We start from the raw sequence: 15590 nt of genomic DNA on the forward strand, positions 1-15590 counted from the left end.
ACACACACACACACACACACACACAGTGGCCAGTGAAGGGTAAACAATACCCACACAGAAGAGCCAAGCCTGGGCTTCCTGAAGAATGTTTGGGCAAAGCCCTGGAACTCTGGCTCTATCAGAGTCTGTCAGGGGCCAATGGTCTCGCTCTCTGTGTGTGTGTGTTCAGGTGCCATCCTAGTTTATCGGCCACATTAAAACAAGCTGACCCGACAGCTGTTAGCGGTGCAACATCACGGCACTTCAACAGGACGCGACGTGAGGACTGACGATGCAACGCTGCTCGGGATGTTTTGGCTGTTATTTCACTTGACTTCTAACCCGAAGAGCCAGCCGCTCAACAAGCTGTTTGCCAATAAACATGTTTTAATATTTAGTGCAGCACAAGTAATCAAAATGCAATTGGACTTATACTGCAATTTTCCACAATATTGGTTAGCAGTCAAACGTGTGTCGAGATAACATTTTATAATTAAAGATTTTTCCTGGCCTACACTTCATATTCACAAATCATACCGTAATCATCTTACTATGCGGAATTGCTTTTGCAATATCAGTCATAATTTAGATTTTCCTATTCCACGTTGTTTAACTATTACATATAATAGAGGTTGGTGTATGGTAAAGATCTGCACCTTGTTATACCACGATAACGAAACAGGAAAAAAATGGCGACTGCTTCTTCTCTGAATCATCGACCCGCAAAAACACAAGGAAAGAAGACGGCGGTGCATTCTGTCAATCATGCAGCTTCACTTAGAAAACGAGACAAGCGGGCCGCCGGTGTGTTTTGGACTTCAGGGACAGAAAAAAAAAGAGGCAGAGCCAAACTGACGCTGATACCTTCAATTAAAAATGAGACATTAAGCCTTTTGTGATGAAGCGCGGTTTCCATCGATGCGAACGCATGCCTTAAACTTGTGCGACCGCCCGTGTGTGTGTGTGTGTGTGTGTGCACATTCGTCTGTGTGAGGAGGCAGATCGATGTAAGTGAGACCCCTCCAGCTGTGACCGGGAGCTGGCTGTCTTTGCAAACACGGGAGCACGGTAATTGAGGCGTCAAGCCATTCGCCTCTTTGTCTCTATGCAAAACATGACGAGCAAGTTAATGGTCCAGCAGCCGTGAACAATGGAGGCCACTTTCAATGAATGCAGCGATGGAAAGGAAAAGGGAAGAAAGATAAGCATTATTATTCATTACTAAGCAGCGAGCGCGGGGATGACGCTGCCTTCGAGTGTGTGTGTGTGTGTGTGTGTGGATTTGTACTGCGGTCCTACAGCCTACACACAGCTGTATACTGCATGTGTGTACATCTATTCCTATATAATCCTTTATACGGGCTTGACTGACAGCACCAGTCTCTATGGCGCTCCCGGTAGTGAATAGATGCAATTTCTACACCCGCTCGACTCGCTGTGTGTGTGTGTGTGCATGGAATTGCTCTGGTGGTCTCTGCATCCCAACCCCCTCTTCATAGAGATCAATTGAACGGCAGCCAAAGGAAATGAAAAAAATAACACACACACAACAGTTTCCTGGCCATGTGTGGGAGTAGATATGCACTCCTCACATATGTGCTGGCATGTGTGATGGAGTGGACACTAGACGTGTGTGTGTGTGTGTGTGTGTGTGTGTGTGTGTGTGTGTGTGTGTGTGTGTGTGTGTGTGTGTGAGGCGAGCTGGCAGAATATGGGATTGGACAGGAGTCAGAGAGCAAAGCGGTCGGAGCGGCCAGCGGCGGTGCACTCTGACCCCGTTTATCCGCTCGGCCGAAGGCAGGTGCACGGCGAGATGCGGCCGCTGATGTAAAGGAGACGGAGAAACACCTGGGAGGGTGAAGAACGGCAGCACCGGATGGACTCGAACCATACTGAGGATGTGGTTGGCCGGGCGTGTGTGTGACTGTGTTTGGTGAATAAGCTTTAAAGACGAATGATGCTTTCGTTGTCTGACGAAAAGTGAAAACAAAGCTTTCAGTTATTCGTCCATTTTTGTCTATATTTTCTTTCTTATTATAACACTGGAATGATCATTCAAATTCTACTCACAGAAAGGAGTCTTAAACTGGAGGAGGCAGTTGGGCAAAAAGTTAATTTAAACATCGTCCTTCATCCAGTATCTGTACGAGTACTAGTGGTGTTATAAGAATCACCATCCCATTCTAGCTAGCTACAATGTTAGCGTATCTTTTCAGAGATATAGCCTATTGAAAATCTTGCTAAAAATGTAGCCTTCTGCTAACTGTAGCCAAAGTCATAATGCTGCGTCCTGTTTTTGATAAGCCCATCTTTAATTTTTGGGTTGCTGTGCAGTTTCCAATGCTGGAATAGCATCTTTTCCTGATTGATATCCCCACCTTAAGCATCAGCTGAAATTCTGTCTCTTTAGTTGCTTCAGTTCATTCCGCGATGCTACTGTGTAAAAAATTGTTTTAGTTGCTGGAAAATGTGAAGCAATCTCTATCTTTAAACTGTCCTACTTTACAGTTTTCAACACTGTAGAATAAGATGTTTTCGGCTCGCTTAACCCAATTTTTACGCCGGTTATTGCAATTCATGCACTTTAAAATGTGCCGAAATGAAAGAGCTGCCACTTAATAAAGAAATAAAGTTTCTCCCATTTCTTGCTGCAGTCTCAACGGTCACTTGGACACAAAACTTACAGATGGAAAATTTGGTTACAGAAATAGAGGAAGACATTTTGGTTTCATGCAACTCCATTAACTTTAGCTGTCTCATCTTCAAAAGAGCAGTTTTTGTTAAACGCACAAAGGAGTTTTGAAAGGCGTATAAGTGGTAAACCATGAGTCAGCTGTTATGGTTTACTTCTCTGATGTTCTTCAATCCCCACTCCTCCATATGAACTAATTAGACAGCAAAGAACTATGAACTCAGAGCCAAAGAAACGATCAAAGAAGGTTGTGACCTCGCCGATGTTTCGCTATCGAGCCGACTACCTACTGTTGCACGTTAAACCGTGAGCGTTTATGTGGTTAGCGTGTCGTTTCAGCCACGGATTACTGTAATCTGGATTATAACGCAGTGTCATGTGACGGTTGAGTATGTGATTGAGCCTGTTTGTACACATACATCTCAGTGTGTGTTTGTGCGAAACGCCGAGGGTGATGAAATCAGAGAGTGTGGATAATCCATGTTTCACGTCTTTGCACACATATCTACCTCCTCCAGATGAGCAGGCCCACTCCCATGGAGAGCAGCATGATCAGGGCGGCCACAGACACCACGATGATGATCACCACCGGGCTCTGTTCGCTGGACGCCAGCGCCACTGGGAAGGAGAAAGAACCCACTGGTTACACTCACAAAAACACACTTTAACCAACATGGGTGTGCAACAATTAGCTGGGCAAAGAACCACAGGCATCACACCATAACAAACACCAGCATGCTGGACATTCAATTACTGTGTAATCAGTCGTCTGTGCAAACAGCTCATTATGACCCATATTTATGTTGTGTTGCTAGGCAGCGATTACGTAACTTGAGTAGGTGATTCTATTCAGAAACACTTTCTGTTATATTACTTGAAATCCTCGTAACAGACCGATAGCCATCAATACATTAAATGCTCTGACATAAAAAAAAAAATCTAAAAAAAAGGGGCACCTTCAATTCGGCCTTCAAGTCAAAGTTTCTGTGGTTTTTCCAAATGACCTACTCTGCCTTTAAGTTCCATAACCAATCGAGGGTCAAACAAACACAGGACTTTCACTCAGGAGGCCTCTGTCTGTTTCCCATGTGAATAAAAGTACTTTAAGGACTCCATGTTGGTTTAAAAATGCAGATTTTGGTTGACCTTTTGATCCCTTGTACAAACATGCAACAATGTTGTCATACACATATACATGATTAATACATTGTGAATGTGTTGTTCATCTGTTTAACGCATGCCTGCAGTTCACACGTGGCCACTAGAGGCCGCTGTGTTGCTGCTTTGTGTGCGCGTCAGGTCATCACTCACTTGACTCCCGCACTAACCCCCGAGGCAAATGAAGCGAACTCAATATGCATCGTCCAAAAAAAAAAAAAAAAAAAAAGAAGTTGTTGTTCAACTAAGAGCCCTCTCGGCCCGGAGCAAAACAAAGAAGTGTGAGATTTGGTTTTAAAAATGAATAAAAGATCTCTGGGAGAGCTGATCTTTGGCCAACTGTACGAGAGAGTGGTCTCGGGTGATTATATGCTCGACAAATCCTTTTCCCGGGTAAATAAAAAGGTTCAAAACAAATAACACTGGGGTGACACAAGGGACACATATCAACTTTCACAAAGAGGAAGCATTTCACAGCTTGCTGGTAAAAAAATCTTGCATCTTCACACATCATCTCAGTCACATGATCATCCCCATCTCTCACCCAAGCAGCATGCTTCATTGTGTCGGGCTGGCCAGGTGCCTACAACACAACACAAACCCCCTTATCCCAATCTGCCCGGCGGTGCCGAGAGGAGGGAGCGAGGGGGAGAAAGTGAGGAGGAGGAGGCGTAAAACGGCTACTCACACTCGCCAAGTGTCTGCAGCTCCAGGGGAGCGCTGTACGCTCCGTAGTCGATCGGCAGCGGGGAGGACGACGATGATGAGGAGGATGAAGAAGTAGACGAGGTGGAGGAAGAGGAGGCGGAGGACGAAGAAGACAGAGGGGAGGAGGACAGGGGCGAGGAGGGGGCCGGCGTGGAGAAGGGGCGGATGAGGAAGACGTATGTGGTGCCGGGTTTGAGGTTATTGACGCTGATCCGCGTGGCGGCTGTCTTCACAGTCGAATAACTCTGATCCTTTTGTTCCTGCGGAGACAGAAAGTGGAGTGAGAGGCAGAAAACAACAAAGAAAACGAAAAAAAAAAACCCAGAATGAGACGAGTAGGTGGAATGCATTTGTGAACATGCCTCGTTCATTTCCACGGCACAGTTTGGAACGCTGGGAGCCGTGGGAGTCGATTTTGTAACCAAATCAAAGGGCTTCGGTGGCGTTTCACTTACGGAGACGGCGGATCAGTGTTTCAAAGAGTCAGACAAAGTTTTCAGACCGGCAAAGCTGAGGAGTTCGACTTCTCTAAATGCCTTTCAGTAAAGGAGACTGGAAATAAATGATTAAAAAAAAGAAAATAAAAAGGCCAGAGTTTATTAAAAGCACTGCTCTGGTCTTTAGAAAACAGATGAAAGATGATTCTCATGTGTTTCTTTTGGTGAGGATGACTCACCAACAAGTGGACACACTGGGTTCACCAGATCAGACGTTTACATAATTACTCTGGTTTTTCAAAAACATTCCTTATTGTATCTTTGCACGTCACGCCTCGGCACGACAATACGATCACAGTTGATATCGAGGTTCTATAACAGTTTTGATGATTGTAAGTCATGGTTAGAGATGTAGGATTCTATTGTGGATCGCGCCAAAATAAAAACAATCAATTGATCGTGGTCATTATCACGATAATCGTAATTATCGCGATAATCGTAAATATCGTAAAAATACAAGATATGCTATCCTTTATTTGAGACCTAATGATTTATCTTATTTAAGGTTTTTTTTTTTTTTTGAGGATGTTCAAGTCTGTGACACAACAAAAATATTATTTTCTGAACAAAATTCAAAGTGACTCGATTACATTTAAGTGCCATTTCAAGAGTTTGAAGCATATTTTGACGATTATCGAGATAAAATCCTGAACGGCAGGATCATTGTAATGCCAGATTTCCCTGTCGTCCCGTGTCTCGTGAACGATGGTGAAGTGAAAGTGAGGTTTTGAGTGTGCACCATGCTGCTGTCTTTGCACTCAGAAAGCCGAGGGACAGACTGAGATACAGACTGATGAGCTGACAGAGAGAACGGCAGCTCCTTTATAATGAGTGACTCCTGTGGAGTGAACTAATATAGCATGTGACACCGAGACGGACGGAAGAGGATGGAGAAGAAAACGACGGGTTGGAGGAAAACAACAACAGAGTCGGGGAGCATCAAGTCGTGAATAAACGGCAAGGAATGATCGCTGTCATCAACGTTTGCGGATTAAATACATCTAAATCAGTTACGGCCGTATCGGATGTTTAACGAGTGATTCTAGAAATATCAGTAAGCACTAGGTGGGCCCATAAATGAATGATTTAAAAAAAAAATACACACACACACTATACACTGACGAAGCAAAGTCGTATTTCACCCTTTAATAGGCTCTTTGCTGCAGTGTGCTTGTATTGCGTTTTCATTTCATGGCCCCGCCACCAATTTTCCTGTCTCACTCTCTGTTCTCCTCCATCCATCCTCCACTCTCTTTCCGTTTATCCGTCTCCCTCTCTCCTCGTCCTCACAACACCTCTTCATTCCCCTCCTTTCCATCCTTACAAGCACCGTTCCACCATCATCCGTCCCTAATAACCTCCTCTAACCTTTTCTCTCTCCCCTCTGTTATCACACTACTGTACACCTCTGCTTATCTCTCCTCTCTCCCTCCTCTAAATCCTGTATTTTCTTTCCCCCGGAGGTAACAGGGGCTTTATTAAATATGGTGAAGCACAGAGACGAGACGGAGGTGTGAAAACGGGCGCGAGTGCGACGCCGGCGAAGCACAAAGACCCGGCGTCGCCAGAAGAGGCAGCGTATGAAAATCGGAGGAATGTGAGCGAGCATCTGTGGTTTACGTGCATGACAGATTTACTGCGAGGAGTACAGCGTGGTGACGGCGAGGACGCAATCTGACTAAGTGCTATGTTAAATGAGCACCATGAGGCCGAAGAAATTACAGTGGTTATCCATAAAAGCAAAAGAAAAAGTGGCAGTAATACAGACTCAGGGTTCTGGAAATGCACTAAAATATACACGATTTTTAACCACAACTTAACGGTTCAAGGCAATGATTTAATTTGATGTATCATTCATCACCGTTGACATTCAAATTCAAAATTATTATTGTTTTTTTTTTGGCATGTCTACTTTTTCTGGTTAAATGTGGAAATATTCCATATTTGTTGGTGCTTGGCCTTTCAAAAATCAATCAATCAAAACGTGCTCGTCCATTTGCTTCACCCAAAGGAAAACAGGGCAGAGAGCCAGTTATATTTGTTAAAGTTGTACTCCGGAACATTCTCTTTTAAGTTATTGTCTATCATAATAATGGTGATTGATCACATGACCCAATAATGAAATAGGATCTCCATGTCTGTGGCGACATTCCCGCGTAAAATTCAAAATGAGTGACACTTTTTCCGTCAGTCAGCAGCGGTTGGTCTGCCAGGTGGAGCTACTCACGGAATGATGCTGTGTTTACTTGTTATCGGAAATCAGTAACTGCTGAGTCAGGCTCCCTCTAGCCTCAAGTGTTTGACCGGCTACATTTCATTACTGCTGACTCACAACGGAGGATCAACAGTGAGAGAAAGAAGAAGAAGAATTCAACTTCCAGTCCCAAGAAAAAGAAACATAAAACTAATGGAAGTGAAGAAGGAAAGTCATCAAGACACTTCGGTGAGGGAGATGAGGTCCCAGAGGCTCGCCTGCAGTTCCATCTACCGCCAAAGAGGCCGCTAGAAGCAACGTATCTCAAATCTTACAGAGTACAACTTTTAAGAAAAGTAACAACAGCAGTGGATTTTACCTTCTCGTAGTATTTGACCTCGTACTCGGCGCGGCTGCTGTTTGGGTAAGAAGGCTCCCGCCACACCAAGGTGATGCTCTTCTGCTCGATCTTCTCTGCTCGCAGCTCACTGATCAGAGACGGTGCTGAGGAGAGAGAGAGGGGGAGAAGGAGAGAGAGAGAGGGGGATCTTAGACTGATTCAATATAAATACAATAGCTGGAGGAGTTCAAGGACAGCAGAAATAGTCTGTACTCTCCCATATTTCCAGTACTCTATATATATATATATAGGTGTACAAAGAAGGTAGCCGAGAGGTAACGGATTAATTATTGAGGCTGATCTGTGTCAGACGAGACAACTTCATCGCTCTCCGTGAATGGACAAGTGCCTTTGTCTGAGTGCGGCATTGACCGGCGGTCGGGTCGGTACATCGGGACTGACAATCGATCAATACAGATATGGATTGACTGACAAGTCTGTATCGACACCAGACTAACGGATGGAGAGGCTCTTAATCTTGACTCCCCCGTTTCCTCTCCGAGTCTCCGCCGTTAAAACCGGCCTCTGAACTTTCCCCGACTCAGTGGAGAAGAGCTGCGGTGAAATCGATCCCGACAGATATTTGATCTCTTATTGATCACGAATTACACGGCACAACGCTTTTTCCAAATGTAGATGCGGCGCTTAATGCAAACAATTTCATTACTGAGGAAACCACCAGGTCTTTGTTTCTCAAACAACAACAAATGACAGACATAGATACTCGGCAAGCACCACCCACTCTTGCTTAAGTGCTAATTATGCCGTGTATAATGAAGTAGCAAAATGGGCTGTCACTCAAAAAGACTCAGGAAAACAAAGGGCTGCAGTTAGTTGAGGTACAAGCCTTCATGTTTTGGAGCAGCGCTGACATTAAGGCCATTAGGCTTACGTTTAGTAGACGGGTGTTTCCTGTCATCTGCTTTTTGTTTTCAAGAATTGTGAGTGTGCACCTCAGCAAATATCACAGTGAACTTTAGTTATTTCTGTTTTTAACTTATTTAAACACCTTATAATATAATATAAAAACACATGATGCTTAGAGACACACATGCAAATGTCTTTGTTATATCTCATATAATGAAGTTGATTTTTCATTCTCATGGTTATTATTCCCATTCTATACACTTCATTTATAAGATCCGTCAGTTTGGAGTTAATTAAGTTATCATTTTTGATAGTATTCAGCATTTACTAAAGCATTAAAAGTCCCTTTTTTCTTATACATTTTAATTCATTTTGGCCCTGAATCTGTTATTGTTTGTCTTTGCTTTTATTCCATCCTTTCCCGTCCGTTTCTTGCTCATCTCTTCCCTGACCTTTAACCATCAATGAATCTCTTTCCTCTGTGAAAACAGCCACAGTAATGATTATGTTGCACCCGTCACTCACACACACACGCACACACACACACACACACACACACACACACACACACACACACACACACACACACACACACACACACACACACACCTTCAGTCCTCCGCTCCAACAGAAGGATATAAATACTGCATCTGCAGCAGATTAAAACCACAATCTGAGATCTGTGTCTCACGCTCCATCCGTCTGTTTTATTGAGGTCTAAAAAAATACAGGTATTATCCATGTTTCATGAGGAATTCTTTGACTTTATGTGTCATGGCATCTATCATTGCATTTTATGTCTGCCTACTCAGGCTGAATAAAGGAGGAAGACATTCCAGGCAGTATGATAGACCAGTGTGTGTGTGTGTGTGTGTGTGTGTGTGTGTCTCCTAAAATCGAAAAGAAATCTAGTAAAATGTAGTCGGCAGCTTCACAAATCAAACATGACATTTGATCAAATAATGATAATAAATCTGTTGAATTTAATTACCTTGAGTAATCGTGCCAATATATTCAGGCTCATTTTTATACTGATTGTGAAAACAAAATACAAAAAACATAATAAAATAAAACCCACTTAGACTTAATGTAACCTGACTAGATTTACAGTGTGTGTGTGTGTGTGTGTGTGTGTTCGTAAAACACTAATCATGCCAATTAGTGGCATTTCGAAAGTGTGAACACTTTGCTTAGAGGCATCCAGTCATTGTCATAATCCCACATACATTGCAACACAACAGATGTATACAGTAAGATGTAGGGGGAAGGAAAGATGCAAATGAACAGTATAAACACTCACAGAGACATTATTCTCAATGATTAATGGAAATGTACATGCATGTATTATATAGTGGGGAGGAAATAGACTGCAGCCTTGCTCATTAGAATACCAAGCAATTAGTCCCAGAGATGCAGGAGGGTGGGGGGGAGTCTGTTAAGAGTGAAGTGTGAAAGTTCCAACAGAAACCAGAGTTCCTGCCACCCGAACACAAAGGGGACCTACATAATAATAGATATACAAAGAATGATGGTCTTTTAGGGACTATGAACTGCACTATTCTTACAGAATGGGCCTTTTTCCATTCCAAACTTCAATACTATTACCGTATCTATGGCAACATATGACGGTGCACCTACCGCTTCAAGACACACGCAACACCCACAAGAGCGCCTGGCATCAAATGGCGGGGCGTGTGTTGTGTTTTGACGTTATATTTGAGAGGAAGAAATCAATGCCGACTCCCGACTGAAATGGCTTTTTGCACTCGCGACACGTGTACACACACACACACACACACACACACACACACACACACACGCGCACAAAACCACAGTGATTTTCACAAGTAATATAGAAGAGGTGATGGCCTTGCGAGCAATAAGCCTCTCCAGCTCTCCAAGTGCGCTGCAGACATTTTCAAAGCCCCGTACGGCAGAAATCACACGGCAGACACACTGATAGGCACTTGTCACTAAGACATACGGCCCCTGATAAGATCCAGTATGAAAGCTTTGCTGTACACAAACCAATCACTGTTGAGATAATGATCCGTAGACTTCAAAGGGGCGCTGTGATGAGAGCGGGGGGGAAAAAAAGTGAGGCATGAGGAAGTATAATAGATGAGAGTTTGGCACAAAAACGGCAAACAGGCAGCACACAGCTGCACCTCTCAGTGATTAAACTTCCAGAGGCTGCCTGCGACCGCTAGCTAGGGCCGGGTGTCATTTAGGTTTTATAGATTCCGTCTCTGCTCATCAGTTCCAGTATTTGTTGAATCCCAATTGTGAGAGTCAGGTATTCTAGGCTTTTATTTTGAAGAGGTGTGTTTTGAGTTGGTTGGGTTAAAATAAGTACGTTTGTAACGTAACTGGTACTTAAAGCTATGGTCTACATTCTGAAAATCAGTTGAGCCTCTGAGACAGATTTGAAAAAAGCATCCAAACCCCTCAGTGTTCCACAATTCGGCGAGGCAGAAGACGACGAGCAGGGGAGACGAGGGGATTGGATGGAGGGTACGAGCCAATGGGAGCCTTCCGGAACAATGGCTCCCATTGGTCAATTTCTATGCAGGCCTACAGCTGATAGACTGAATGGATTTTTTTTTTATTCCAAATCGTAGACAATAGCTTTTACATAAGTTACGTAAGTCAACATTGACTTGGTTTCACACAGGAGATGACAGAGGTCTCCTGGGTGAAAGTCTTGTGTTTGTTTGACCCGTCCATCCTCAGTTGCTTTGAATGACGTGGCATTTTAAGATTCCCTTGGCCTCAAAGACAAATAGGAATATTCTCTACAGCACTATAGTTGCTATCTTTTTACTTTGCATGCACAGTTAGTCGATTCTCTTAAATCACGCCCACTGGAAGCATTAAACAATGCTCACACCACACTGCAGTGCATGCTCCATTATGCTCGATGGACTCCTTCCCGACCATTAAGTCACTTTCCGGTGGTGGTAACAGTTTGCCCTTTAGTTCCAGCCATATTTCAACATTACACAGGCAGTGTTGGGCGCATGCATAATCAGCTGAGTCGGAAAGCGTATTTGTTAACAAATGCTTAGGTTCAGAACGGCTTCTAGATGCCCAATCCTGCACCTCGGCGCTCAGGTCTCCATGGCAGGGAGATCTATGAATAGACTGTGGCACAAAATGGCAGTCCCTTGCTGTAGGGCCCTTGCATCTATGTGCACAGAGGCAGCTGAGGTGCGACTGGCATCTCATGTGTCGTTATCAAAGGAGACAGGCAGAGGAGCTGCTCTCCCCAGGGGTGTCGGCAGCAAGCAGGGCTGAACATCTCGCAGTCTTACTTTTTCTCCCCCCCCCTTCCCCTCACTTCTACCGGTCCTCTCTCGCCCGACTCCGTCTCTGCTCCCGAGGGGAATCCGCCGTTCCCCGCAGGCCTGTTTGTGCCTCTGCTGAGACGACATCCATCTTTGTCAGGAAGGGGGGGGGGGTCTCATTGTTCTACTTCTCACCAGCTCCGCCTTGCGTGCAACTTCGTGTGCTCCCGAGTGCCTTCGCATATTAAAAGAGCGCGAGGCTGAACGAGCGTTGGAAATGAAGACACGGAGAAGGGAGAGGATGCCTCGCTGTCGAGGCGGGGGAATGATTGAGAGAGCTGTATCTGTCAGACCTGCTCGTGTTCAAAGGGTTAATAGGAAGCAAGAGCATCTTTTCCCTCTGGGCGCAGCACCACCGGCTCCTACCTGGGGTTAAACGGATGGTGACTGACAGCAGAAGAGTGGGAACATTTTGTCGCTTGTGGTTCAGCTTGTCCCCGGGGCTTTTTATACACCTACTGCCACAAGCATTACTGTCACTGGCTCTGAAATCCCAGCGGAGCGTGCATTCGCGTATGCATTTCTTAATAAAGTCATAAAAGTTTCAAACGGCCACGTAGGTGCTTGGCTATCTTTTTCCAGAGTATTTTCTCTCACGTCAACTTTGGATCAGTGCAAAAATGATGAGATATGCAAATTGGACACGACACGAGTAAATGAAGGAACATCAGCACAAACATTTCATGACACACGACAAACGTTCGACTTTTGTGCAGCATTTAGAAAAAATGATGCAAGAAGCTGACAACACAACTAAAACTGTTTCCAGGGGACACATTAAAATGTAACGCTCTCAACTAGGACAACTTCTTGTTGGCATGGTTTTCGGCTAACAAGGTTATTGAAGACAGCTATGGATCAGTGGTGTTGGAAAATCACCTCGTCGTTCATGTGATCACATGATCCAGAAATGATTGCACATTGTAGCATCAGCTTATTGCTGATTGAAATACACACAATTGATAATTAAACAGGGTAATGTTATGTTAGCTGGCTATGACATTAATAGTTACATTTATAACCCATAACAGGGACAATAAAGTTAAACCACCTGTAAGTTTTACTGACATGATGGGAAAAATGAATTAATGCTTCTAGATTAGTTAACAATTAGGTAACCATGGCAATCCTTAAATAAACGAATCAGAAATAGGGAGATATGGATATTAATTTGATAACTTTGGCACTAGAAATGTGTTTCAAATACGATTGAGGCTAACAGAGTGTTAAGTCTTATTAAATGCGGTTCTTGTGTCGTTGCTGGAGATGTTTCTCCATTTGTTTGTGTCTATTTGCAGTGTGTCGAGCTCTCAGGGCCGCAGTTAAAAAGCTGGAAATGAATAATGTATCATGTAGCATTTATTTTAAGCTTTCAAATATCTTGCTGACAGAGAATTTTATAATCTTAATCTAAAGGCAGAATGCTGCACACGTTGAACTACCATGTATCCTCTCAGATGGGAAGAGTAAAGTCCTGGTGCTCACTGAATTAAAAGCATGCAGGTTATCAGCAGCTCTTTGATGTAAAAGTAAGACAGGATGGCAGAAATAACAAGCTGTCGCTATAAATCACTGACAATAAAAGTGACCTTGCTTCAGACTTAAACAGCAAACCATAACAGCACAATATGTACGGGCAAAAAACTATATTATTGTGTAATTTAAAGTAACTTTTCTTTCTTTACCACCTATTTCACGATGCAGGTCATATGTGCATTCTGATCTAATGATGTTGTATAATAAAAGCAGCTACCCCACCCAGGTCTCCCTATCTGGCAATGGGTTCTCGCCATTTTAATCTGGGGCTATCAGCCTGCCTCAGCAGGTGGAGCGCTATCTGGCAACCTGTCCCCGCTCGCCACTCAGTCTAATCTGCCCTATCAGCATCCAACCTGCTGGACGCCTCATCCCAAATACACACATCTAATTATTCAGGTTTAATCTGTGCTTATTATCAGGGGGGGGACAGTCTGCTAGGTGTAACACACACACACACACACACACACACACACACACACACACACACACACACACACACACACACACACACACACAGTTTAATGTTTAATATTTTTGTCCGTGAGGGGGAGCAACGAAGCAGACAGCTGGATAGGGCACATTTCCATCCACCTAGGTGTGTGTGTGTGTGTGCGTGTGTGTGTGTGTGTGTGTGTGTGTGTGTGTGTGTGTGTGTGTGTAAATGTGTCAGTCAGTTGGCCTGCGAGAGAAAGGCCAGAGCAGAGAGTGAACATGCAAGTGAGACAGAGTCTCCCGCTGAATGACACGTATTCTAAACGTAATCCAGCTGAGCAAAAATAAAAAAGGTCTTAAATATAAGCCTTCAATGAAACAGTCATTTCTGCACATGTATGAGTCAGACGAGAGGATGTGTGGTCCTGTGAGAGGATGACTTTGTTTAAGAAAACAAACCAAAAAAAAAAAAACCAGCACCTTCTACCTGCTGGCTCTGACTTTACCGTTTACAAATCTGTCAAATCTGGCATCCCACACTCCCACCAGGGCAGAGCGACGACGGCCGACTTGCTTAAACTGCTTTTGACAGCTGCTCACCGACTGATTCTGAACACTCTTCAGGCCCAGTGTGCTTTGGCCTAAAGGCAGAGGAGGCATGGTCTGATCACGACACATCCGTCAAGCCAGGCAGACTCCGCTCGGAGCCTCCAACCAATAAAAACACAGGCCACACACACACACACACACACAGTGGCTGACCCAAGCCTGCTGCAGGAGGTTGGCTGAGAGGGTGTAGAAAGCTTTATCTGCCCTTACAGACTCACAAGGAGAGCAAACGCACACAAACGCTCACATGGCGACTTCCTCCTTCCTTTAGTTTTGTCATGCAAGTCAAACATGTGGAGAGAGAGAGCGCTAAAGGCATACTCAGTTTAGAGAATGCAGGTCTTTAAATTAAAGGGCTAGTTCAGATTGTTTTTTTAAAGTACGTATCTGTGTATCATATCTATGGATAAATACCTCATATAACCCCTCTACCAAAAAATCCTAACTATAAGTGATTCAATGATACTTCCATTTCAGTAAAACTAGGAGTGTATTATTAGTAAAAATGTACTCAAGAAATCAAAAGTACTTATAATTCTGAAAAACTGGCACATTTGAACCTTTTCATATACCATTAAGTTGTATAATCTGTAATAATGAGTCGTCATTTTTGGGCCGATCATATGTTTTGTATGTCAAATCTCGTTTGTTATATAAAGCTGTCAACAAAATGTAGTGGAGTAAAAAAATGTGTAATATTGTCTTCTGAAATACTTGAAATACATGCAAATACATGTACTTGTACTCAGAGTAGATCAGAGATCAAGTCACATCAAAGAGAAATGATCCCAATGTAGATGCTAAGACAAAAAAATATTAAATATATAAGATAATGAACTCATACTTAAACACAAATATAAGATGTTGAAAAGAGATGAAATGACAGATTTTGATGTTTTGGTTTCCTTCCCGTTTGTCTCTCCTCTCCTGGATTTGGCATCAAAAGACAGCCCCGAGCCTCGTACAGCGCTCCGATCATGAGGGGTAACATTGTGTGTATTTGTGTCATCAGCTACCTCAAAGCTTTGTCTTGGTTCCTAAGCGAACATCAGAATTCTCCGAACAACTGTAAACCCACATACAGAGCAGAGCACACATACTAAAGACCCTGAGAGTGCCTCTTCATAGACTCCAATTATAAGCCAAGAGGTAGGCAATTAAAATTCCC

At 43.6% G+C, this 15590-nt stretch overlaps 1 protein-coding gene across 1 annotated transcript in view; it reads right to left on the bottom strand.

Moving 5' to 3' along the window:
• The window catches only part of epha10 (EPH receptor A10), a 125632-nt gene that overhangs the window by 18037 nt on the left and 92005 nt on the right, over nt 1-15590 (bottom strand). Inside the window, exons 6-8 of the mRNA XM_084032759.1 lie at nt 7608-7732; nt 4518-4797; nt 3181-3289 (exon numbers count right to left, since the gene is read on the bottom strand). Of these exons, the coding sequence (XP_083888885.1) occupies nt 3181-3289; nt 4518-4797; nt 7608-7732 (514 nt within the window). The remainder of the gene's footprint in view (nt 1-3180; nt 3290-4517; nt 4798-7607; nt 7733-15590) is intronic.

This window comes from Eutrigla gurnardus (assembly GCF_963514095.1).
Source record: "Eutrigla gurnardus genome assembly, chromosome: 17".
In the NCBI taxonomy this organism is placed as follows: Eukaryota; Metazoa; Chordata; class Actinopteri; order Perciformes; family Triglidae; genus Eutrigla; species Eutrigla gurnardus.